The sequence below is a fragment of the Lontra canadensis genome, unplaced genomic scaffold (assembly GCF_010015895.1).
Source record: "Lontra canadensis isolate GAN:19392208 unplaced genomic scaffold, GSC_riverotter_1.0 scaffold92, whole genome shotgun sequence".
Lineage (NCBI taxonomy): Eukaryota > Metazoa > Chordata > Mammalia > Carnivora > Mustelidae > Lontra > Lontra canadensis.
The window spans coordinates 7207501-7233903 of NW_022631086.1; the positions used below are offsets into that span (position 1 = coordinate 7207501).

The 26403-nt window shown below is 48.8% G+C and overlaps 1 protein-coding gene across 7 annotated transcripts in view; it reads left to right on the forward strand.

The window, feature by feature from the left end:
- Positions 1 to 26403, forward strand: part of TULP4 (TUB like protein 4) — a 223243-nt gene that overhangs the window by 183813 nt on the left and 13027 nt on the right. For all 7 annotated transcript variants that reach the window (XM_032836454.1, XM_032836460.1, XM_032836461.1 and 4 more), the window contains 6 exons: positions 1138 to 1318; positions 3737 to 3871; positions 10874 to 11040; positions 18612 to 18836; positions 19751 to 19985; positions 24512 to 24656. In XM_032836454.1, coding sequence (XP_032692345.1) covers positions 1138 to 1318; positions 3737 to 3871; positions 10874 to 11040; positions 18612 to 18836; positions 19751 to 19985; positions 24512 to 24656 — 1088 coding nt within the window. The remainder of the gene's footprint in view (positions 1 to 1137; positions 1319 to 3736; positions 3872 to 10873; positions 11041 to 18611; positions 18837 to 19750; positions 19986 to 24511; positions 24657 to 26403) is intronic.

Genomic DNA, 26403 nt, shown 5'->3' on the forward strand with positions numbered 1-26403 from the left:
GGCTGTTTCTGTGTCTGTAGAATGGAGAGGATTTGCATGCCTTTTTGACAGTCATTGCTGACAGATGCACAGATCTCAGGAAACACAAAAGATGTAACGTTTAAATGCCAACAGGTACAGAAGCTACAGAGCCCACCCCCCAAAGCACAAGAGAACATGCTATGTTCTCTACAAGATCCTGCTTGCCATGTTGCTGAGGTTCCCCTTGGTTCATCCCCTTAGTGTCATCCGTGTAGGAACCAGCAAGAGGACACAACTGTCAGGGTTCTAGAAGCTGTGAGGTGCTCCTCTGCTGCCCTGATGGGGGTCTGGGGGCTGGGGGTAACCCTTTCTTGGCCCTGCCTCTGCTTTAACTCTGGCCATGGAACGTTCCTGAGCATGTGCTCTAGGGCCAGGTGAAGTGAGGGGAATTCTGGGCGGCAGCGCTCCGCACACTGAGGTGTCAGCCTAGCTGAGATCCATATCGACAGTGCTGGAACTTAACTCCCAGGACTGTTTTGACAATACACGAGGTAAAGCTCTTAGCGTAGTGCTTAGCATGAAGCGAACACTCAGTGACTGTGTTAATACTGTTAGTACATTATAACATTAATTACTAATTAATACATTAATACCGATGTTATTCTTAGTTAAATAGAACATTAGACAAACAATTTCAGGAGTATCTTCTTTCCAAGTGTGGTTAGATAAGCTGCTTATATAACCAAATATATTTTCTCTTTTGTCAGACTGAAAGCTGAAGTGTTTCTTCTAAATTTGTGAAATCCTTTCTGAACCTTTGCTGCTGCTTTTTTTTTTTTTTTTCAAGAAAAATATCAGCTTCTTAACCCTTGTTCTCCAACCAGAAAACCCAAGCATGCAAACAAAAATAACCCACAAGAAGTGAGGCAGTGATTTTGCTGGTATTGTTTGTACATGTCCCCACAGTATGACAGATGTGTTTCTTTTGCCATCAGTCACATTTCAGTGCTAGAGGACTAAAATTCTTGCAATAATAACCAGCTAAGTTTCTGGTGAACTGCTCTGTTTTCTCAGTCCTAAATACATTTTGTCCTTCTGAACAAGTTGGGGTGACGAGGTTTGCCAGGACCGCAGCCCATCTGCGCGTCCGTCAGGGGTGCCGGTCCTTGCTTGCAGGTGCTGTTCGGCACGGCTGACGGGCAGGTGATCGTCATGGACTGCCACGGCAGGATGCTGGCCCACGTCCTCCTGCACGAGTCCGACGGCATCCTCAGCATGTCCTGGAACTACCCCGCCTTCCTGGTGGAGGACAGCAGCGAGAGCGACACCGACTCGGACGACTACTCCCCGCCCCAAGGTAGCCGGCGGGGGCCGGGGCAGGAGAGCGCACGCACAGCACCCTCACCTCTGGGAAGGGCTCTGGGGACACGCGGCGCAGGTGGCGGAACATCTGGGACTTGACTCGGCGGCCTCCCCTCTGCCTTCCCTTTTCCCGGAGTCTCTGTGCAGGCTGAGGAGACTTCATGGGCTTAGGTTTCACTAGACGTGCCGTGACCCTGCCCCTGTCCCTAGGGTGTTGTGCGGCTTCCCTGCTCAGCAGGACGCCGGATTGCTGGGATGAGAACCGCTCTGCTGTTACTGCAGCTTCATCTGTGGTGTCCCACGTCCCAGTGTCCTTAAAGCCCACAGCTTCAGCTGTGCAAGGAAGGATTAGTTCTGCCGGGATGCAGCCCAGGACGCTGGGCTGCTGTCCGTGCCCCGTCTTCTTTATTTTGGGGGAAAACTTCTTTTCTCAGCTTGGAAGAACTTGTCTTCCCCCCATAAGCCTCACAGTGGGGTTAGACCGGACCCATTGGCATCCATTTTTTTATCTGGAGTGGCAGGGAAGGTTTCAGGCTTTTGGGGTAATTTCAGAATCCAGCCTCCTTTGCCTTTGCAGTGTCTTCTATCCCTCAAATATGTAAGAGCTACCCCCCCCCCAACACACACATCCACACAAAAGCAGAAGAAGCCGTTAGCGTCCAGGCTGGCCATCATCTACAGTAGCATTCAGCACTGGCCTACTCGTGGCTTTGGCTCTTCCCCAGGACTCCGCCCCTCTTTTTTTAAGGGAAAATAAATTATGAATTGTGGCAGACTAGACGTGGCCAGACTGCTTCAGGACTTCCGCCCTCAGCCTGGACAGCCGCGTCCACGCTGCTCACTGAGTGCCCGTGATGGCCGGGACATTTTCTCCCCCTTTCCTGTGACCATGGGCATATTCATCCTGTGAAGGGCTGGTCTCGAGACTATGCTTTAATTTTGTCCCCCAACAGCATCTGCCTCCATTGGTACTTGGAGTGCTCCCATTTTGTCTTCTGTCCCTGATGTGACCCAGTACGTGATACTTTCCAGAGACAGACACGTGCTTGTTCAGTCATTCGTGTAGGGAGAAGACGATGTTTGTACAGGAGAGAAACTGTAGATGGGGGGTGCTGTTTCAGGGTGGGCGGGCCTTGGTGGGGAGAAAGTGGACTTCCATATGGGAAGCCATCATACCCTTTCCTGCTAGGACCGTAACCCTGGGGGAAATGTTGATCATTTCTCCAGCCTCATAGTAATAAAGTCAGTGTCTTACAACATTGGATACTTTTCAGCGTACTTTTAAAACAGAACTTCACTAGAGTGAAAGCAGGGTTACTCAGTTCCATGTATTATGGGAAGAAACAAGATCCAGAGGCCAAGTTTGTGAAGCAGGTTCAGAATAAGTCCGAGAATAGAATTTAGTCCCTGGCTGCTACTCTAACATGAGCCATGGGGCAGTTTGGAAGTGGCTGGGGTTTGCCTTTCACCTAAAGAAGAGTTTTTCTTGGTGGCCCAGGGAATTTGAGCATAGAGTTGGGTACCTACAGCATCTTAAAGTGAAGCAAAGGAAGGTAACAACTGAGGGTCATCCACAGGCGGGGCTGAGTTGGGGATGAACCTGGGGATATCAGGCCCTTCCACTCTGGATGGATGGCTGTGGGGGGTGAACCCAGCATGGGTGTGAGGCCTCCGGGGACCCGGATTTATTCTGGTTTGTGGGAGGGATTGACTTTTACTTTTGAAATAACGTGGAAAAATCCAGAACATGACCCATCACGGCATTTCCTTGACATCCATGAGTACTCCTAGAACTTCCAAGGCCGTATTTTCTTTATACTGGCTGTGCACTGCAGATGTAGCAGAATTGTTTATGAGCCACACCCAGCCCTGGCCTTTCTCCACATTTGGGGTCTGTTGTGATAAAAACTGAATAAAGGACTCAGAGTGACTGCTATGTCTCCTCATTTCCTAAAATGTTCAGTGAAAGAGCATTGGTGTTGAAAAGCAACTTTTCTTTATGCATTGGGCCAGAATTAAGAAATCATTTTCATTCCTCTTTGACCATCCTTCCACATTATATGACATTAAAATAATTGATGTTTACACATCATTAGAAACATGACACATTAACACACAAGTTAATAATCTTTTCACACATATTCTCGCCACCATAAAACAGAGCCCAGGGTACCCCCCTTGCTGCGTCCAGGGCTAGCTGTCGCCATCCTTCTTCTCATTCCAGACTTCTCTGGCAAGCGGCCCTCTGATGGTCTTGTGTAGGTTCTGAGTGGTATAGAACACGGCCGTCTTCGGTGACCGCCTGGCCCAGAATCCCATTTTCAGTGGCAGGCCGTGTGCAGGACTGCAGCCGCGCCCAGATGGGGGTCCTGTTCGCCTGCCGCCTCTTCACTCGGCACTTTTGTCCCGGCAGATGGACCAGCAGCGTATCCCATCCCGGTGCAGAACATCAAGCCACTGCTCACCGTCAGCTTCACCTCGGGGGACATCAGCTTAATGAACAACTACGATGACTTGTCTCCTACTGTCATCCGCTCAGGGCTGAAAGGTACAGAAGGCCGCATGGGACCCCAGACCCACACTCAGCCCTGTGTGCATTTGCCTTCCAATGGGGGTCCTACACCCAGTCGTTATCCATTCCCATCCCTCTGCAGTGACCTCTCCCAGGCTTCATTGAGTCCGTGAATGAAGGCCATTTCCTTCCCTCCTCTGCCTACCTGCCAAGGCCATACCCAGGCTTATTGCGAGGAGGGATTCGTCTTTGGCTTTCTGTTCTTTCCCTGCTCTGACAAGAGTGGTCTTTCTCAGGTGTGTGGTGTTTGCCTCTGGCTGACGTTCTCTGTCTGGACAGCATCGGGCCTCAGCACCTGCAGTTCCTGAGGCTGCAGACCGTGTGCGGCACAGCTTCGCAGAGGCCGCTGTTATTTTGAGGCTTATTAAGGAGCTGATGGTTGCATGGTAAAGTTACCTCAGCAGACTGTGGAGCTTCCACCGTTGCCAGACTGAGACACTGATGTAAAACATCAGCCACTGAGTACTGACACTTTCCTGACAGATGTTATGAAATCTATTATCTCGTGAGAAAAATCGCTGTCCGTGGGCATTTGGTGTTTGCCAGATTTTGCAGTTTGAGAATATTTACTCATTTTGTGACCCTGATGAGTTCTTTGGGAAAACCGTTTTCTGTCTTCAGGATTAAATGGTGCAGTGTAGAAATTTCTGGACTGCCTCTGGTCTCAAGTTAAAGGGGCCTACTCTAATCTGAATGAGAGGTAAAGGGCAAACCAGAACCTGCAGTTCAACTTCCTGCTGTCATTCAGAACTGGCCGTCAGACCAGAGAGTCCTGTCATGTGCTTCTTGTCTGAATTATTCATGAATCACAGGGATAGGGAGACTCAAGTCCGTATACTTAACTATTGATTGCCTGGAATGCATCATACATGTCCGTACACACTCAAGCACTTAATAATTCTATTTTAAAACTAGAATTTTTAAAAAGATTTTATTTATTAGAGAGAGAGAGAGAACATGAGTTGGAGGAGGGACAGAGGGAGAGCCAGATGTGGGGCTCAATCCCAAGACTCTGGGATCATGACCTGAGCCAAAGGCAGACACTTAGCCAACTGAGCCACCCAGCCGTCTCAGAACTATAGAATATTTTTAGAAGTTCTGCTCCCTTTTATGGGTGTCCCATTTTGCTGTTTCAAAACTGTAATTGTAAGGAATTATTTACCCTATAAACTCCTGAGGGACATGAACTATGTAGAAGTCCCTCTTTATTCCACAAATGGGCTCCTTTAGAAGCTGAGTAAGTATTTTTTGCATGTGAGATGATGAACTTAAATTCCTTGCTCTTTTCTGTGTTCCTTTCTGAAAGTTGTGAGCTTTGTGGAGCTAAAATGCAGGTATGGTCATCAGAAATTCTCACATATATTTCGTAATCCAAGCTCTTCTTTTCTTTATCAGAAATTCTGTTTTCAGGGGTGCCTAGGGGGCTCTCAGTCAGTTAAGTGTCTGCCTTTGGCTCAGGTCATGATCTCGGGGTCCTGGGATCCAGCCCTGTGTTGGGGGAGTCTGCTTCTCCATCTCTCTCTGCCCCTCTCCTCTCAAATAAATAAAACCTTGAAAAACAAACCAAAAAAGAAACTATTTTTAAACCTTTAACCAAGTTGATTAATTTCATCAGAACTTGCCTCTAATCTGGAGTCCTGACCTTTTTCCCTACTGAGTATCTGATCAGGACTGAAAATAGCATACTTACCACTCAGTTCCTCTTTTAGTATTCTTTATATAGCAAATTTTTCTAATTCTTTGCCATCCTACTTGCCTATGGAAACTATTTTTTTCTCTCTTGGCCACATTAGTTTTCTGTCTTTCAAACTAAATTGTATTAGAGTAGTACTTCTAGCACACCCCCACCAAGTGTGCACTGGAAGATTCACACATATGAGGTGGCTTATGAAGGTGACCTGGGGTGACCTTCCCAAATGTGCAAGTTTTTGACTTGAGTTTTATCCTAAAAACAGTCAGATTTAGCATTCTTTTCATTGCCTGACTAGAAATCTAAATCTAACATGAAAATATTAGACCTTATTATTAAACCTTACACTTTCATGAGTGACAGGCTTTTGGACAGTCTTCTTCACTGTAAGAAGCTAGATGAAATTTAAGTGAGTCGGCGTCATGTGACAGGGGCTGGGTATAGGCATTTTCTCTTTGTCTTGGTTTCAGAATGTTATGAGGACTTGGTCTTACTTGTAGTATCAACAGCAGTATTTTTTTTAAACCCATTTGTTTTTTTGTTCACTGCGTTGTGGGTATGTTAATAAATACTGGGAAGAGGTAGCCGGAAAGCTGCCAAGATGCCACGTGGCAACTTTCTCCATCCACAGGATTCTATCCTATTGTGGACAAGTCAGTTGCTTGTCATATAAAGTGGACTGAAAGGGTCTAGTCTTTGTCTGTTACTGTTTCAAAAGAAATATCAGAGAACTTTTCTAGTGAATTAACATCACTCATGATACTTTCTAATTTATCACCAATGCTGTAATTTATGTCATTGCAAAATAACAGAATGGCAAATAGCTCACAGTCCCCATGACCAGCCTCTTCTCCACAACTGTCAGACTTTTCTTTGCAGATTCATAGGGTGGTGGGTAATTTTGCTTTGCAGATATTTGCTGAGGAAATTCTGCCTTGAGGAAAAATCTGCAGAGTATCCCAACTTTGGGGACTTTTGTTTATCACATACTGAACCATAAATTAGTTTACCTTGTTGGGGGTTTTTACCCTTTGTTACTATACTCTTCCTTGACAATGTAAGGGAGGAAATACTTTTCCCTCTAGAAATCTTGGGTTCTCTGACTGGGGCCCTAGAAGTTAGACTGACAAAAGACAGATTGACGAGAGAAAAAGGAACAAGTATATTAACATGTGCATTACATTTACCTGTGGAAGTGTTCAGAGATGAGTAACTCAAAGGGGTGGGTAGAACTTGGGCTGTTATAGCATCTTAACAAAAGAATAATATGTTTTTTGGAGAAGCGACAAGACAGGGAAAGGCTTGACGTTTCTAGGGCAGCAGAATTTGGGAAGGTAAGCATATGGGGATCTGGTGGGAGAGAGGACTCCTTCCTGAAGTTTGTCATGTAGATTCTCCTGATTCTGTCTGTGAGCTGATAAGGGTCTAGAGATGTCCTCTGTGGTTAACTTCTATCCTTTATGGTCAGGGGGTGCAGTGGGGAGTGGGACTCTTCCAAATATACATCCTGCATTTTGGCAGATAGGGAGGACGGAGAGAGCTTTCTTTGTGTCTGCTGCTTCTCAGTTGCCTTTAGCTCAAAATAGTTTTTATCCTAGTGGCATATTTCAAAGTGTCCTATTCTCCTACCCTTCAAGGAAAAACAGTTGAGTGATGTACTCAGAAATTCTCTGGCCTAACCAGTTCCTCTCTTGTGGTAAAGCAAGCTCTCAAAGGCACTGTTCATTTCATCCCACATGTGTCTTAAGATCAAAGAATTGAAACCCCTAGGCTTTGTTTCTTTGTTTTACAGAATTTCCTCTTTTTGTCACTTCATAGAACACACCGAGAAGGTTAAGAGGGAGGTTTTGATTTTGAGGTAGAGGGGTTTTGGTCAGCAGTCCTGTCTACTGTAGTTCAGGCTGGTAGACATTGTAGCCATCAGCCTGAGTACACGCTGATATACTGTCCTTAGTATGTTCACCGGAAGCACTGTTATTAAAGAAAAAAAAAGAAGCACTGTTTTTAGAGGAAAAAATGTACGTGTTATTTTACCATCACACAGTTTCCTGCTTTGTGCATGTGCTTACCTTCTCCCTCTCAACCCAAAATCCATGTACACAAATGCAAGTACACAATGTCTAATGATTAGTAAAATGATAAATCATCAACATGGACATCCAAGGGACAGAGGCCCCTGTGAACTTCAGACTTCGAGCCAGCAGCTCAAGTACATGTGGTGTTTGGTGAGAGCACTGTTCTTTCTCCACTAATCCTTGGCTGCCTCTTTTGGACCCAGCACTAACAGCACCTGAGGGGCTCTTGTTAACACAAAAGCACCGAATTTTCTCATTGCTTAATACATGTAAAATTTTGACGCTCCAGGCTTTTATCAAAAAGACCCATAAGGTTATCTGGCTAAAGTAGAACAGTGGGACTGTGTTTCTTTTTGTGTGTGTGCAATGTTTGAGAGACCCAAATTCCACAAACACCTCAAAGTCATTAAGAAAGGGGCTCCTGGCTGGCTTAGCCAGTCGAGGATGTGACTCTTGACCTCGGGAGTGTGAGTTTGAGCCCCACGTTGGGAGTAGAGATTACCTTTAAAAAAGAATCGCAAAAAAATGGGTAGTTTAGGAGGATGGACCTCTTTTGTGCCTTGGAACTCCCTATATCCCTAGAGATGCTGTACTAAGAACTTCAGGAAACATGAAAAAAAAACATTACTAAATAAAGCATTAGTTCTTTATTTCTGGCTTAAATTTTTTTTAAAGATTTTATTTATTTATATGACAGAGAGAGCACGAGCAGGGAGAGTGGCAGGCAGAGGGAGAAGCAGGCTCCCCACTGAGCAGGGAGCCCGACACACGACACGGGGCTTAATCCCAGGACCCTGGGATCATGACTGGAGCTGAAGGCAGACGTTTAACTGACTGAGCCACCCAGGTGCCCCATTTTTCTGGGTTATATTTTAAAACAAGTTTTTAAAGGTTTTAAAATTATAAAATTATTACCAAAAGATTGGGCAAATGTATTTGGGGTTATTTTCTAGTCTAACGTAAGATGGGTATAGCTTACAAAAACTTTCTAGGATAGGAAGGGTTTGTCCTGACCATATCTATGTTTCTATGTTCTTGTTTCTTTATCCTAGTAAAATCTAGACAGTGAATAAATAGGCAATTTTCCTTTCGCTCTGTAGTAATTTATACAGATTTTGAACTCCTGCCCTCGGAGTTTAGCCCCCGTGGAAGTACTCGCACATCCCTGCTTGACACTGACCTGTCTGCAGTGTTGCGTTCTTGTGCCCACTCCTGAGTTCTTTGTGTCAGGGTTTTCTAAGTAAACCTATATTCCCTGGTGACCGAGTGCCCATCGTGTGCAGCAGGACTGACTGGCTTATGCTGCATGTCACTGGGCCGCAGCCCTTGATGGTACGGTTGTGTTGTCAGCAGAACAAGAAGTGGAGTTGTTCCTATGGAATTTGTGCTCTTTTAAAGAACAGCTTGCCTGTGGGGACTCCTGCTGTCTCCCTAGAACTTGATAACTGCACTCCGTGGGGACGTGTGGACTCAGGCTTAGCGGGGACTGAGGGTTCCGGCGTAGGGGGCAGAGCCTTTCCTCTTCGAGCAGTTTCTGAATGGACTGCATGTCCGGGCCAGGCCTGCAGGGGCAGCAGCCCACTTTTCTGTTGGGAAAAACCACAGAGTGGCAAAATTCAAAGAATCTTACTAAACTAAGTAACTAGCAAGAGAGGTGCTACAGGGCTGTCACAGGGCTGTCACTGTCCCCTGACCAGAGCAGGCTGGCAGAGGAGCCTCGAGAGTGGGAGCCCGGCCTCTTCACCTGCACAGAGCCACGGTGTGGCTTAGTCCTGAGCCATGGCAGCCTCTGGGCCGCAGTCGTCTGTACCTGTCAGCGTGAGCTGCTGCTCTCGTTGACTTCTTGTGCTCCCAAAACCTGTCCCCCGGAGAAGGTCTTTTCAGCCCGGTGATCACGGTTGGCTTCTCAGTGGAGCCCCGAGCCCCCGTGGGCTTCCCGAGCACACATCCTCCAGCTTCCTCCTCTCGTCATGTTTTCCATCTTACTCACCGGGATATTTAGTTGATTCTTTGAAGTGATTTTTCATTTCCTGGTTTGTACTTTAACCTTCTTCGTGTCCTTTTGCAAGAAAAAGGAAAAAACTCTTTATTGGTGCTTTCCCTCTGTCTGATGGCAGAGTCGTTGCACTCCGCGGTTGTGTGCAGACGCCTTCTCGCAGCCCTCTGCTCCCTCGGCCCCGGCTCCTGTTGGCGGCTCCCTGGGTGTTCAGGCTTTCGCTTCCCTGGGTCTGGAGAGCTGCCTTGTGCTGGGGACCACTGTCCGGGCTTCCGAGGAAGTCAGGGAGTGCTGGTGACCTCAGAAGGCGATGTGACTAAGAGAAGGGTCACGTGTGACCTGCCCGAGCCCCGGCACTGCTGGCTTCTAGACCTGGCTCTGCTGCGTATCCTGTCATGACCGGGCACCTTTAGGCTCCAGCCAGCCTTGCTCAGAGAGGCCTCTGAGCTCTGGATTTCAGTCATCTCTGTGTGAGCCAGATGGGGTCCTCGGGTCTAATGGGGATGAACTGTGCTGTAAGTCTTATTAGTGCGAGTAGCTTGTTGGAGCCGTCAGAGTGAGTAAATTGCTCACGTTGGGATTAGACAAACCAGTTCACAGCCATTTCTCAGAGGTACAGAACGGCTTAGGGGTGGGCGTCACATCTCCAGGGTGAAAATTTCCGACAAATTTCCGAAAATTCCGTACACCAGAAGCGTTTATCTACTTTCTAAGCCCCCACAACATCTCAATGTGGAAGAAAAATCAGGGGCCTTGTAGGCAGTTATGTCCTTTATCTGAATTTTATCTGCCCATTAGTGCACAGAAATCAAATGAATATAAATCTGGACTTTGCTCTTGACCTACTTTCTGCATCTGTAAACTCCAGAGTCACTTCTGGGGTCGGGGACACAAGCCATGGATGGACAGTCCTTGGTTGGGTCATCTTACCTGTGCTCTCAGTCATGCTGGTTTCGGGGTTCGATCCTTAGCGTGCTGGCTTTGGCGGCTGTGCTTTTACCTGGCAGAGTTGTGTCTCAGAGGAGCTGCACTCCCCATCAAGGCAACAGACCCCTGTTTAAATAGAGTCTGTTGTCTTCAGACAGATGGGTGGCTGTTGTCTTCATGAGAAAAAGGAGAAGAGCCACCTTGTATTTGCTCAGCAGCTTTATTTTCTAAATACTGAAAGTTCGGGGAGGGTCATGTCATCATGCTGACCGTCGTCTTTGTGATTTCAGAGGTGGTGGCCCAGTGGTGCACCCAGGGAGACCTCCTGGCCGTCGCTGGGATGGAACGGCAGACCCAGCTTGGTGAGCTCCCCAACGGCCCTCTTCTGAAGAGTGCCATGGTCAAGTTCTACAATGTCCGCGGGGAGCACATCTTCACTCTGGACACGCTTGTGCAAGTAAGGACGTGTGTCAGCCCCTCACTGTGTTAGTAGGCTCCCCAGGCTCCGTGAGATACAGAGACTTGGTTGTGCTTACTGTAATTATCGTCAGCAGATTTTAATCTCTAATTGACCTTAATTAAATTATGGAGTATAAGCCAGAAAAAGTCAGGGAGGAACAAGTTTTTGCTTTAACCAGAGTACTTGATTGCGTGCCCCAGTCTACAGAGTGGGTGGTGAGTGAGCAGTGAACTGGTGTTTCCCGTGAGGGCCGGGTAGAAGTTAGGAACCTACAGATGCATGTGCTGCGTCTTCGTTGACTCGCTCTGGGTTTTTCTTAATGCCAACAATGTACTTTTATACCTGAACTAAATTATTATTAAACATTAGGTAAGAAAGCTTAAAGATCTTTAGGGGAGCATGCATAGGTAGCCCTTTTCTGTCTGTTTTTATTTCCCAGAGATCTTTAGACCAGTTCACTTCAGGTCTGGATCACTGTCATGGGGGACGAGAGTCTCAGCAGGGTGTTGTGGAGACAGGTCTGACAGGAGTTGAGGATTGACAGGGGATGATAACACATTAGAGACTCACATCCTAACCTTACTCAGCTCTAAGTGGCAGGTATACCAGATTTGGGGAAATTTGTAATTAGACGAGAACATTCATTATTTAAATATATCTTTTTTTATTTGTGAAAAAAATACACATGACATAAAATTTACCATTTTAAATCACTTTTAAGTGTACATTTTAGTAGCATGAACTGTATTACATTATTATTTGATCAGTCTCCAGACTTTTTTCAGCTTACAGAACTGAAACTGCCAATGCATTGCCTTGAACATAGTAGGTGCTCAGTAAATATTTGCTTGGTGTGACTGATGGGCAGACAGTTGTCAACATGTGCTTCTTTAATTCTTTCTGTTGATAGTTTGAACGATTAAGCTGTGTGACTTCTCAGTCAGATACCATGCTAACTTTCTGTCCCTGGCCTAACTGAAAGATGAGTAGGAGAGGACGGGAATTTCCAGCTCTTCCTGAATTAATAAGGCTTCTGCATTTATTAGAATATTTGTGAATTGGAGTGCTGAAACACACTCCAGATAGATTCAGCATTGTCCACTCTTCTTTCTGACTCAGGGCACCCCTCCTTGCTGGCATTCTGTTCCTTCTATGAGGAATGTCCTTCCCTGCCATCTCAGCTTGGGGAAATCCATCATCCTTAATGCCAACACAGTCACATCCTCTTGTAAATCTGCCAACGATCGCGACCCCTCTTCTCTGTGAAGCATCCCCTTGGGGTGTTTGACATTTCTCATACTTACTGTATGTTTCCGTCTACTTGTCTTATCTTCTTGAAGTCAACACCACATTTTCTTCATTTCTCTGATTGTCATCGTGCCTAGAATATGGTAGAGGCTCAGTGGCCTCAACCATTGCAGACGTTTTCATCAACTATAATGTGAAACTAACATAGGTCTTGAATTTTTCACTGTTTGGACCTGAAGGATAAAAAGAGAGCTTAGCTGATCTTCCTTTGGGGAAAAATGACCATATAGTGTCTCAGCATTTTAATAAATTAGTCTTTTTTTCATTTGAGGATCTGTTTCAACCATTGAAAAAATTTCCTCAATAACATACAGTTAAATAATGATGCTATTAAAAATCAAGTACAACATTAATTACAGGTAGCACCAACCTAACTTTTTCTGTAATGATTCTAAAATCACATGTTATCTGTGCTATACTATTCAAATTGTCCAAAGGCAGGGACATTTTTATAGCAGGAAGGAAGTTAGGAAATTTATTGGGCTGTTTATAGAAAGAACTAAATGCAATTTAGATTGGATAATTTATTTCTAAGTTAATTAGATTGTAGGCTATTGCGTACAAAGCCGTTCGTTGCTGGGCACAAACTTGCGGTGGCCTCGGCTTTAAAATTGATTCTCCTGATTTACTCATAACAACAAGGCTAGTGGCTGAAGCTCTTATAAGAAAATATACTGCAATTTATTTTCCTTTCTACCTGTTGTAAAATTCTGCAGTTTACCTCATTAGCTGTTTCTGTGACCAGCTATATGTGATTGCTACTCTGACGACGGTTCTTAGAGTTAGTTCTACCCACTGACGCCATGGGCTGCAGTAATTTGGGCCTGAGGTTTTGGTTGGTTTGTTGGTTTTGTCTTAGCTTCATGAATGTTTTTTGCCTGAAAGGCATGTTGGAGGAGTCGACGTGTATTCTGTAAGGTTCAGTAGTCAATATAAGATATCTGGATAAAAAATTAAGAGAGAAGGGAGAGGGAGAGGTAGTGTGGAAACAGAAAGTGAAATGAGAGATTGTGTCTGTGGTCATCGACTCTGTACTCCAGGAGTCCCGTTAGCCGAGGTCTGTGTCGCCGCCTCTTCACTGAGGACTCACTGTACATGCTCTGACGAAGCTGCCGCGGGAGTGCTTTCTCCCCCGTTTGCTCTAAATAGATGAGAAGGTACTTGCTGCTGAGCTTGTCTGCTTCAGAATGCGAGAACGGTGTGTCCTTTTAAAACTGAGAGGTGGGCGCCTGGATGCTGCGCTGGCTTTTCCCGCCTCGCCTCAGTGGCCGGAATCATCAGAGCGTTACACTCGGAGCTGTCCGCGGCTCCGGCCCACACAGTTGGGTGGGGACCACTCACCGCACTTGGTCTGTTAAAAGTGAACTGTTCTGGAAGGCTTTCCTTCTTTGTACACACTTGTACAAACAGTAGACATTCCCTTTGTACACACTCATACCAACATTAGACATCCTCTTCAAGTATTAGACGTTTGAAGTGTATTTCCTCTAAGACAGAATCATCCCACCTTCTTAGGGGACCTGCAGAAAGGAGGGGGAGAGCTGCAGCGCCTGGGAGGCCCAGGGGGCGCCCTGACACCCAGAGGTTCGGACACCTCCGTGGGCCGCATCCTCTGTCCTCAGCCTAGGGCCCTCGTCAGCCAGAAACTGGGTTCAGACAGCCTCGTAGTCCTTCTCTCAGGACAGCTGGCTTTGACCCTTTCTTTGTCTGTTGTCTTTTGTTTTGCTTGAGCAGCTTATCTTTAATATGGAAAGAACATCCTGTTTTTTATTCCTCTGAAATTTTTAGAGGACTCCATGCAACTCACTGCAGATGCAAATATAGCAATACGGTGAGGAAACTTTGAATGTTTTAAAATAAATAAACTCCCCCATCTTGGTCAGGCCTCTGTTGAAACTACCTCGTTGGGGCAGCCTTCTCTGCTCCCCTCTGTCCGAACAACCCCCTCCTTCTTTCTCAAGCCCCTTATCCTGCCCTTCTTCACCACCTGACGAGCAGGTAGTCCCTGTCGGAGGGACTAAGATACGCATCTCTCTCCCTTTCCCACCTCAGGGTGTCAGGTCCATGAAGACAGGGAATTTGTTTCTCTCAGTATTGGTCCCCAGCACTCAGAATGTGTCTTCCCCTCCCCCACTGTGTGCATTTACCGGACAGTTACCTGGGTGTGTGACTGGCTGAGTGTGCGGGGCGCACTGTCCAGCAGTGGGAGGTGAGGCTGGGAGGGATGTGGCGTGTCTCCACGTGCCAGAGGGGCTGAAACCGGCCATCTGCTGATCCGATCTGTGCCCTGTAGCTGAGGAAGTCCGAGGAGCAGACTTTCCTGCTTCCTTCACGTGGCCCAGCATCAGACGGAGGGACAGGGAGGTCCTTGAGGGGACAACCACTCGCCAGACCTTCATACAAATAGCATCTCTCCAGCTGATTAATACCTCTCCTTGTTCCATCAGACTCACCAAAGCACTAGATTTCTACCACACTAACGCTCCCTGAAATGTAGCTCATTTTCTTGTCCTTTTGCCTTGGATTTAGACATGCAAAGTATGTGAACTTCCCTACACAAATTAAGATTTGAATGTTACCAACTTCACAGTTCTAGCCATCGGTTCTAAAAATAGTCATTTTGTGTGATTCGAGAGAGAGAGTAAGCCCACAGATTTACAGCTGAGTTTTTCCCCTAGCAGACAGCAGCTGTTCAAACAAAAGCATTAATCTGTGGGAGCTGTGTTAGTGTGCACCCTTATCTGTTCCAGGTTTACTGGGATCAAACATTCGGTGTGTTTCTGTCCTGCTGCCGCGAGGCCTGGCAGGTGGGCAGTTCTTAGGGAGGATGGCGCTCTGTGGGCGAGGGCTGTGGGCGGGCAGACCGTGGCTTCGTGCTCTGCCCGCATCGCAGATCCTGGGGGATGGAGGGCAGAAATCACAGATTGGGAGGCAGCGGACCCGAGACACCCCACACCCCTTATCTGTGGGCATGTGCGCTTACCTCCACTTTGAGTCTGGTTCGTTCCAAAACAGGACATTTGTAGGGAGGGCTTTGTAGGCTGACGTACCCATAAACAGCACAGGAAACTCAGCACCAAAAGGAAATGAGACTTTAAAAAAGTAAGATGACATATAAAAACAGTATAAAAGTATTTAGAAAGGCATAAAAGGATTTCCTGTGTGGTTTCTTATTTATTTCCAGCTCTGCTGCGTTGACATGAAGGTTGTGTAAATTTCAAGTATGCGAGTATGGATTTGATGCCTTTATGTACGGCGGCAGGATTGCATCATAAGGTTCACAAACACCTCCGTCACAACACATAATTGCCGTTTCTTTTTTTGTGGGAAAAACATCTAAGATACAGTCTCTTAACAACTTTCAAATACATGGTACAGCCTTTCTACAGGCTTACAGGATTTAAAGGTACCCTGAGTCAGGGCCCCACTGCCGCCCTCCTCCACTCAATGGGAATTAACAGTAATCAATTTCCCCACATCAGGGAGACCTCAGAACCTTCAGACAAGAGCATCAGCTCTCACTATCTGTAAATTCTTCTTTGCTTCTCTGATACAGCCTTAAAATTTAGTATAGAAAGGTACCAATATTTGTTTTGCTACTTTGTCATCTTTTTTTTTTTATATTTTATTTATTTATTTGACAGACAGAGATCACAAGTAGGCAGAGAGGCAGGCAGAGAGAGGGGGGGAAGCAGGCTCCCCACTGAGCAGAGAGCCCGATGTGGACTCGATCCCAAGACCCTGAGATCATGACCTGAGCCGAAGGCAGAGGCTCAACCCACTGAGCCACCCAGGCGCCCCTGCTACTTTATCATCTACATGGAATATATGCTGCAGAAATAACTTACATGAGCATGTGTTCCCCCCTTTACTGAAATAGACTGTCACTGACGCAGACAAGTAGGTGATGCTCACCCCAAACACTGGCTATCAATCCCTGGTGGTATTCTCGGTACTTCCCGGTAACCTTGCTCTGGATAATACTTCTCCCTTTGAGCCCCCGCATGTTATCACGTCCTTAGGCTGCCGCATACCTCCCACCCTCGGGAGGGTCCTGGGTTCTGGTTTTCACTCTTTCCAACCCTTTCCGCCCTCGCTGCGGAGAAGTCTGTTTCCTCGTGGATGCCATGCACCGAGCAGGAGCACGGTCCTCCCTCCCCTTCCAGACAGGGCCGTCCTCTTGCTTTCTGGTGCACCTAACAGTATTTCTGGGCTAATTTGTCTCTGCTTTTGTGCCCACGTGACCTGCAGATTCTTTTCTGCTGTAAAGAGTCGTTCTGGTCCTTGTCCATTTGCTAATGACGCAGCCTGTTTCTCCTCCTGTTTGCCTCTTCTGCAGACATGTCCAGTTTGTTTCTGAATGAAAATGCCTTGATGGAATGGACTAAGGGGGCAATTTGGGCCTCTTACTCTGCTTGTGACTGGCGGTTCAGTTGGTTCGTGGGACATTCTGCCCTCTTCAGGCGGTTGTGTGGTGTCCGGACAGGAGAGGAGGGAGCCCCTGCGGAAGGAGCACAAGCAGTGGGGTTGAAGGGAAGCCGGTGAGAACTGTGGCTTCCCGGGTGTTCGCTGTCCTTAGCCTCTCTGAGCGGCAGGTTCCCGGGCTCCTGGTGAGGTCAGTGAGAATCGCGCTCCCCCATGGCAGAACTGAGAGGGTTCGGTGGGCCGCTGTAATTGGTTGTGAAGCTGTAAGAGAGAATTTTCATCCACTTTGAAAGTCTGTATACGTGGTTTAAGTTCTGCTGTACAAAGATGTGAGATACATATTTACCATAATGATAACTTTGTGTAAGATCCTCCCAAACCATTTTAACTGCTACTATGAAAAGCAGAAGGACAGAGGGGACAGGAGGATAAATATGTGACCTGCACTTACGGGGGGTTGATGATAGCAAAGGAGTGTTCCGTGTATTTTGTGTGTTATCTGCCTTGTCTCCAGTCGTGAGTATAGCTTTCTCTTTGGGGTCTGCCCCACCGGTGGGACCCTCTTGTAAGGAGGCCCATCTGGAGGCCCACACACTTGAGTTCCCGCTCCGTGGTCCTCCGGGGGGTCGCGCCTGGGGTCCCAACCCGCACTGCCGGGGCTCACAGAGATGGAAAGACAAGATGGAGTATCTTCAGCCTGGCATTTTGTTTCAAAGTTGAAACCAGGATTAGCTGACCCTGGAGGCTATTTTAAGCAAGTGTCTTCATCTGTTCCTTTTATCTTGTTGTTTGTCACTAGAGTGCTATGAAAATTCTCCTCCTGTCACTCCTATAATTGATTCGACACCCCACTTCTGATCTTTGCAGCCCCTTAAGACCTCCCTAAATTAGAGCCCCATCCAGCTGGACCGGAAGGAACCAGTTCTCCCACGGCTTCCCCGTCACAGCCCTCTGCCTCCTCCTGTCTTCCTTGGTGTGGATCTCGCTTAGCCGGCGCCCCCGAGCCTTGTGTCTTGTCCGGGCAGCTAGTTTCTGACTTGCCTATTTGGATTTGGCCTGCCTTTTCAAAGCAGTGGTGGCACAGCCCCCTTGAGCAGTCCCCACAGGAGCTCTTTGTCCCTTCACCACTGTCCTCTTCCTGGAGAGCTTTCTGCTTTCTTCCTCTGGCTATAGCTCAAGGGTGGCCAAGGAGGACCACAGTGCAGCGTCTGTGGGCTGTAGCCTGTGATAGGCCTCAGAAGTACCTTTGACATCTTCCCTCTCCTTTAATCCTCACAGCTCCCATTCTACTCCTGAGAACATGGGAGACATCCCAGGGTTGTAGAGTAGTCCCTAGGTCACATGGCATGTGACTCCAGACCAGTGTCGATGTCACTCTAAAATGCACCTTGTTACGACCAAAGGGACCGGCTGTCTGGTCTACCCCCACACCAGCTCCCCAAGCCACCGGAACAGCCACTGGTTTCTCGGGGATCCAGATAGCCAGAGCTCAGTAAGGGGTGTGGGTTACTGTACCCCAGGCTAAAAGCATCTTCCAGTAGAGACATCATCATACAGAGCTAAGTTAGGGTTTATGGCACCAGATCTAATGAGATAATACACATAAAAAAAACTGTACAAAACCGTTCCAGTGCTTTGCATTCTGGCCTGAGCACCTGTTTTCCAAAGAAAATACTGAATTTCTGTGATGTAGTATTTCATTGTGTGTTATACTTTTTAAAACCAATATTCTCGGAAACTATTAGGTCACTTTGTTTTGCTTGACACACGCGTGCATGATCTGTGCTTTACCACAAGAGCAGAGCCTAAGTGTCGCCTCCCTCACTTCCTGGCAGCGCCCCATCGTCTCCATCTGCTGGGGACACCGGGACTCGCGGCTGCTGATGGCTTCGGGGCCGGCCCTGTACGTGGTGCGTGTGGAGCACCGCGTGTCCAGCCTGCAGCTGCTGTGCCAGGAGGCCATCGCCAGCGCCCTGCGGGAAGACAAGGACGTCAGCAAGCTCACCCTGCCCCCTCGCCTCTGCTCCTACCTCTCCACCGCCTTCACCCCCACCATCAAGGTAAGACCTCTCCACTCTCTCCCTGCTGGCTCCCCCGCCCGGACGGCTGGCCCGAGGAGGGCAGGGTCCGAGAAGGCCGACAGGCATCCCAGAGCGGGCGAGCAGAAGTCGTGTCTGCTCCTCGACGGGAGGATCCTGCGGACGACCGCTTCCGAGTGCCGTCTGTCCCTGGCCCCATTGTCGCGCCAGAGACTCGCCTTGTGTGAGGGGCCTGAGCTTCCTATTTGCAAAGGCGATAGGAGAGGTTGATTCCTGAAGAGCGTTCTGCCGTGTTCAACCCTGACTGCCCGGCAGATGCTTCAGAAGAGTGGGAAACCTGTTCCTAGAAGTTGGAGTAGCGTGCTCCACTGCTGGTTCTGGGAGCGGTCAGACTGAACCGTCCTGGGCTGTCCCCCACCCTGCACTCGCTGTCACTCGGCCTTTATGTGGACTGTGGCTCGACACTTGTCCGGTTTTGGTGAGGCTGTTCACGTGCAGACCGGTGTCCCCCCTAACCTTGGGGCCTCCGCGCCTTACATTCTTGCCTGTGCTCTCTGTTTTGTGTTGTCTCTGCTTCCTAAGTGTCAGGTGCACTTTTTCAAGGTGACTTTTTTTCTTAAAACATCAGTTAGAATCTTGTGATCTTTCTCAAGCTGCTTTACTGTCTCTGTTGTGCACAGGGATTCTCCGCCCTGGCTACACGTTAAACCGCATGGGGAATTTTTAGAAAATACACAGAGACTCTGATTTCATTGTTAGAGGTGGGATCCTAGCTTAGGTATTTTTTTAAAGGTCCCAGGGGATCCTTCCATGCACCCCAAGTTGAGAACCGCTGTCCCACATCACGTCGTTAAGCCTCCCCGAACTAGCAGCCAGTGCTCTGTTGCAGTTCTCAGTGACATCCGTACTCTTTCCTGTCCATGTCCTGCCTCTAGCCCCCAATTCCAGATCCCAACAACATGCGAGACTTCGTCAGCTACCCCTCCGCCGGCAACGAGCGCCTGCACTGCACCATGAAGCGCACGGAGGACGACCCAGAGGTGGGCGGTCCGTGCTACACCCTCTACCTGGAGTATCTGGGCGGGCTCGTGCCCATCCTCAAGGGGCGGCGCGTCAGTAAACTGCGGCCGGAGTTCGTCATCATGGATCCCCGGACGGATGGCAAATCAGGTGGGCTCCACGCCAGAGACCTAAGACCTCGTTCTCAGGGGAGGTTGAGGAATAGGTTACCTGACAGCCCATGCGAGGACAATGCCGCGTATGAAACGTGAGCCTGTGTTGTGGCTAGCGTGGAAGGTCCTCGAAGCTGCCCCACTTCCAACATTGTATCGAAGTTAATGATTCTTAAAATATCCTTTCTGATGGGTTTTTAACAGCAATCTGCAAGGCTTCGTGTGGCTGGGCCGTGGCCAGAGCAAACGTCAGCTCTCTGTCGGGGAAGCGGGCCCGGGCTTTCTGGGAGTGGTAGATTCTTCTTTTAGTTACTTATCAGGTGTCATCAGGGGCCTTAATGCACTGTTGAGACCAGCTGAAAACCACAGTGAGGTGCATCTCTGCCCTCCCAGAGCGAGGGACAGAATTAAAATTCTCAGAGCTTCAGCCTGCTGCTCAGCCTCCTGCTAGAGTCTTTCTTCTGTTCCTCCCTAATCCACCGTGAGTTGCTTTTTAGCTGATTATGAAGGAAAATTCCTTGCTCATCCATAAAGATCTGGCATGATGATGACTCAGTCTGCCCTTCTAAGAACTCTCTCCCATACCGGTCTTCGTTACTCACCTGTCCTCAGGGTGCTCGCTGCTTGCTCGCCTCTGCCATCCACGACCAGGAGCCTCCTGAGCAAAGGGACTTGGCTCTTTGTCTTTGCACCTTGGTGCTTGCCCAGTGTCCTAAGCCAGGGACTGCTGAGGTCCCCATGCCCAGCCAGCACTGCCTGCCAGCTCCATGGGCTGCTGTCCCCTGTGAAATCCTGCTCGGGCCCTGAAGCAGAGGGAGAAACGCTGCCTCCTGGGCCAGCCGCCTGTCACTCGGGCTGCTGGGGTCCCGCAGGGCCCATAGTGCTTGTTGGGCCAGGCTCTGTCTGCCCCCTGAGTCCTAAGGGCCTGGACGGGGTTACTGAGTCCTCTCTCTACCCCAGGGCCTGGCGAGCGCCTGACCTGGAAAGGGATTTGTTTCATGGGTGCCTGCTGCTCTCCACTTCCCTTCTCCTCCTGTCTCTCCTGCCTCTTAGACTGGCCCTGCCCCTCGTGTCCCCTTAGGCACGGTGACGTGTTAGTGTCATGGCCCAGCCAGGCACGCTCGCTCACCCTGGTACTTTGTGTAGCTGCCCCACCTCTGTCCGGTCTCCGTTACTGGCTCGGCGTCTGGGGCTGCATTCTGCGGTCAGTGTCACGGTGTAAAATTGAAAGCGGTAAAACTGTACTTTAACAAATTGGGTATTCGTCCATTTGTCTTTTGAGTCATGCAGAGAAGCGTTACCAAAAGCAGAGGAAGTGAGTGGAAGAACCGGAGGCTGACAGGGCGGTGGGTGGAACAGAGGGAGAGAGAAGGCTGAGAAGGCAGGCAGGCGAAGTAGGAGAGCCGTGGCCACTGACCTCGAACGGGAGAGGAGAGGAGCCGGTGGTGACCAGTGATGCCCAAAGGGGGTGAGGCGCGGAACGCATGCGTCGTGGTCATCTCACGGAGGGAGGTCGTTGTGTCTGAGGCTCCTACTTGTGTTCAAGTCTGTGAAACCTCCCTCAGGTTGCATGTTGAAGGGAACGGACAGGAAGAACTTGCTTCTGTCCCAAGTGCATAAATTCCTCCCTAGAAATAGGACAGAAGACGCAGGCGGGGGAGCTGCGGGCACTGAGGCTGTGACCTCCCAAGCCCCGAGCTGGGAGCCTGGCCCCATCCCGCACCTGCTCCTGCGCACAGTCACCTCCAGCTCACGGCATACACAGGCGGGCGCAATCGCTAGCCGTCGTCTGGGGAGTAAGACGCCTTATCTTTGTGATGAAAACAGTCAAAGTTATAAAGCAGAGCAGGCCCACACTATGTGTTCTGTGCTCCCTCTGTCCGCGGTCGCTGGGTCTCCTGTGGTTGTGGGGCGATGCCCAGTGTCTCTGCTTCCAGGGGGTTCCGAGAGGGAGCAGCACTGACTTCGGGAAGCCGGGAGCTTCTCGTGAGCTGATCCGCTCTGAAGCTTCTCAGAAGGCGGTCCCAGGCCTCCTCCCTGCAGATCACCTGGGGAATTTATCTGAACACAGCTTGCCACGCCTGCCCTGTAGCCTCCTTCTGCGGGTCTGGGGTGAGGCCGCCGCGTCCACACCTGCCACTGCCAGGCGGACAGTCAGGCTCCAAAGCTTGGGACCCGCTGTTGGGCGTGTTCTCCCGGCAGCTGAACACACACACTCCTCTGAATGACTGGTGTGTATTTTTATAGTTGAGAACATACACGAGAGCATGTTCTGTTAAGTAAAAATTCACCAATTTTTTTTTTTGAAGATTTTATTTAGTTATTTGACAGAGATCACAAGTAGGCAGAGAGGCAGGCAGAGAGAGAGGAAGGAAAGAGCAGGGTCCCTGCCTAGCAGAGAGCCCGGTGCGGGGCTCGATCCCAGGACCCTGAGACCATGACCTGAGCCAAAGGCAGAGGCTTAACCCACTGAGCCACCCAGGCGCCCCCAAATTCACCAATTTTTAAAAGGAGTCTTTGTCAGAGCTTATTACTGTGGGTGGAATTGTGTCCCCCAGACATTGACACGTCAAAGCCCTCACCTCCTGTGTTACCGTATTTGGAGATGAGGCTTTTAGGGAGTGATTCAGGTGAAAGGAGGCTGTCCAGGTACAGTCCTAACTTGACAGTAGGACTGGTGGCCTGGCCAGAAAAGCAGGAGGGCTGTCTCTGCACACCTGCTCAGGCCAGGGCCCGGGAGCACACAGCGAGAGTGTGGCCGGCTGTGCCAGGAAGACAGTCATCGCCGGACCCTGATCTCGGACTCCAGCCTCCAGAGCTGAGAGGGAAGTTTCTGTTGCTCATAAGCCACCCGGTCTGTGGCATTTTGTTATAGCCGCGCAGCTGGATTAAGACATGAGTCAAGGACAAAAGCAAATGGTGTGATCTAGAGCAGGTGTGAACTCCTGGGTTAGCAGACCAGCCGGGAGCTGAGCGGACAGCACGGTACTGAGTTTCCTCAGGCTGTGAGCTGGGTCTGGGCTCACAAGCCCACAGAAGCTTTCTGTGCGTTCACACGGCTGGCGTGACTCATGGCCAAGCGTCGTTGCCCCGAGTGACTCCTCAGTTACGTGATGTAAAGCGCTGCTCAGGGCACGTGAATTAAACCTTCTTACTTGATCGAACGCAGGTGCTCACCACCCCAGCTTGCTGTCCTCACGGGTCACGCCTCCTGATAAGGAAGTCGTTTAAGAAGAAGGTGATGTGGGCCTCAGCCGGCCTGCTTCCTGGGAGCTTCTCGGCCTCCAGGGCCCTCAGACAGGTCCCTGTTCACAGATGTCCCCTCCATATGTTCAGAAACACCAGAGTTTACCTTAGCAAATTCCTCCTTTCAAACGTAAACAGCCCTTTTGAATGATAAAGTCACTTAAATTCCATAAATGGTTTCATTGCAGTTGAAGAGTTCAGCTTTTTTATAACTTGGCAAAGTTTTTGGAGCCTTGAAGGAATGAAGCTTTTGTCAGCAAAACGAAGTGATTTGCGGGTGCCTGGGTGGCTCAGTGGGTTAAGCCTCTGCCTTTGGCTCAGGTCATGATCTCAGGGTCCTGGGATCGAGTCCCACATCGGGCTCTCTGCTCAGCAAGGAGTCTGCTTCCTCCTCTCTCTCTCTCTCTCTCTCTCTCTCTCTGCCTCTCTGCCTACTTGTGATCTCTGCCGGTCAGATAAATAAAATCTTAAAAAAAAAAAAAAGTGATTTGAACGATGGGCTTCCTACTGTGAGGGCAGAGCAGGATTGGGAAGTAAAGGGATGTGAGGGGTGGGAGAAAGGATTTCGAGGAAGGGGTCAGACACGACCTTCCTCTGCAGTGCAGTTTCATGATGGCCCAGCCTCCATGCGCAACGTCCTCCACCACAGGCCCTCAAACCTCCTGCCTGGTGACCAGTAGTGACACTCTAGCAGCTTCTGTTGAGGCACCCCCGCAGAGCCCAGGACGGCCAGGGACAGGGCACCTGCCCAGGCCTGCCTTCCAGCCACCGCTCAAAGCAGGCCGGCGTAAACATCTGGGAGTTCCTGCCATGGCCCCGACCTTGTCAGGTCACCAGTCCAGAGCAGGCCTGGAACCTGCAGGGGCCTTGGCAGGCCCCCGCTCAGAAGCAGGATCTTGGGGGCTTCTGTGAGTAAGCAAGCCCCTTGCTTGGCCTGGCTCCTCCTGCAAACCCGTATGAACCCAGATGGATGCTTGTTGTGCTGGGAGGTTCCCACTTTTGGCACAGTAAACGCGGCCAAACGATTTTGTACATTCCAGAGATGCTGAAATTCAGGCCCATTTTGATAACAGTAGAAGTTACTGCCTCCTTTTGCTTAGGAAGTGTTACAGCATAAAAACGGAAAAGGGAAACCATACTCTGGTCCTTTCCCTTTCAACTCTGAACTTATAATGCTGGCCCAAAGAATCGGTCTGTCCCGTAGTTTCCTGTGCTAACCATCCTCACTAGGGCCTAACTGATCGCACATTCCGGCATCTGTGGGTTGTGTCTCACCAGATGAAATCTATGGAAACGGCCTGATCTCCGCCATGCTGGACAGCTGCAACTGCTCGGACTCCAGCGATGTGGAACTGAGTGACGACTGGGCTGCCAAGAAATCCCCCAAAATCTCCCGAGCTAGCAAGTCACCCAAACTCCCAAGGTAAGCTTGCTCCCCAGGGCTGGTCTCCCTTGTTAGGGCCTCTGGGGATGTCTGTGTCCTATCTGCAGCAGCGTCCCATTGAAGCTGACACCGGAAGGGCCCTTGCAAGAGGGCATCCCTGCCTTTCATCGGGAGGGTCTGCCAGCGATAATTACAGGTTTCCTTTCTTCTCTCCTTTGGGTAGAAAAAGCCATCCACGGGAAGTTTGCTAAGCCTCCTAACTCTTCAGGGTTAGTACCGATGGTGGGGCACAGCGTGGCCGGAGCTCCCTGCTGACTTTGTTCTTCCAGTTCGAGAAAAGTAAGAAGTTTTTACAGGAAGTGTAATGTACTGCGTTGAATGGAGTGCCCAGTTTAATACCTTATAATGCTGTGATTCGAAATAAATCATCAACTGAAAAAATTTCACATGCCAAAGGTTTGTCCTAAAGAGTGGCCAAAAGCTTAGATTAGGTAGAAGGGCCTGTTGTGTCCTAGGTAAGAGCCCCGTCCGCTCCCGGCTCCACTCCCGAAGGCTGTAACCTTGAATGAACCCCTGACCCAGATGCCAGTGTCCTTACCTGTGGAAGGCAAAGGGTGGCCAGATCCTCACTAAGCTCTCTTTAGCTCTGAAATTCTGTGATGCTGTGCAAAATTAAGATCTAATTTATGTGCAGATACATACCTGCCTAGATCTCAAAGACCTAATTTCCTGTGTAGTTGATAAAGCAGAATATTTATCACCCAGTTGAAGGTAACATTTCCATCATCCCGGAAAGTTCCTCATGTCCCTTCTCATTCGATACCCACTCCCCAGGGTAATCACTCTTCTAAGTTCTGTCACTACAGAGGAGTTTGACTTGTTCTTGAATTTCATATAAATGGCATCAACAATATATACTCCTTTTTTATTTGACGTTTTTTGCTCAACATAATGACTGAGACTCATTCGTGTGGTATGTGTCAGTGGTTTTTCTTCTTTGCTCTGTGGTTTCTGTTGTAGTGGACATTCTACACTTTGTTTATTCCTTTCACCAGTAGGTTGATCTTAGGTAGTTTCCAGTTTGGGGCTGTTAGAAATCAGCCCGTTGTGGGCATCCTTATACAAGACTTCTTGGGGGCACATGCACTCATTTATCTCCGGTATACACTTAGTGGGGGACTTGCCGGGTCCTGGCACACGTAACTTTATTAGAAACTGCCAGCCAGTATCCCAGGGTGCCCCGCTGTTCTGAGTTCCTGTCAGCGGCCTGTGAGGCTTCTGTCCCCACCCATGTTTGCACTGTCACTGTTAGCAGACAGTTTTATCCCTTCTGCTGGGCAGGTGGGGGTGTTGGCAGTCTCTGGTGATCGCTGCTAGCCAGTTTTTCATATGCTTACTGACCATTTGGATCTCTGTTGGGTCTTTTGCCCGGTTTTTACTGAGTTGTTTTTCTCTCGTCAAGTTGTCAGTCTTCATGTATTCTAGTTTTGAGTCTTTGGGCGGAGATACGCAGTGTCACATACGTGGTCTAACGCAATATGGATTTCTTCTCTTATGATTAGTGCGTTTTGTGTCCTGTTTAGGAAATCTTTGTCTACTCTTTGGTCGTAAAGACATTTTTCTGTTCTTTTCCAGAAACTTTGTAGTTTTAGCTTTCATACTTCAATCTCAGATTACTTTTTGTGTATGGTGTGAGTTTTTCCCTCACATATATACCAATTGCTCAAATAATTTGATTTTTTTTCATCTTTATTCTAAGCATATTGAAATTACAAATAAAATTATG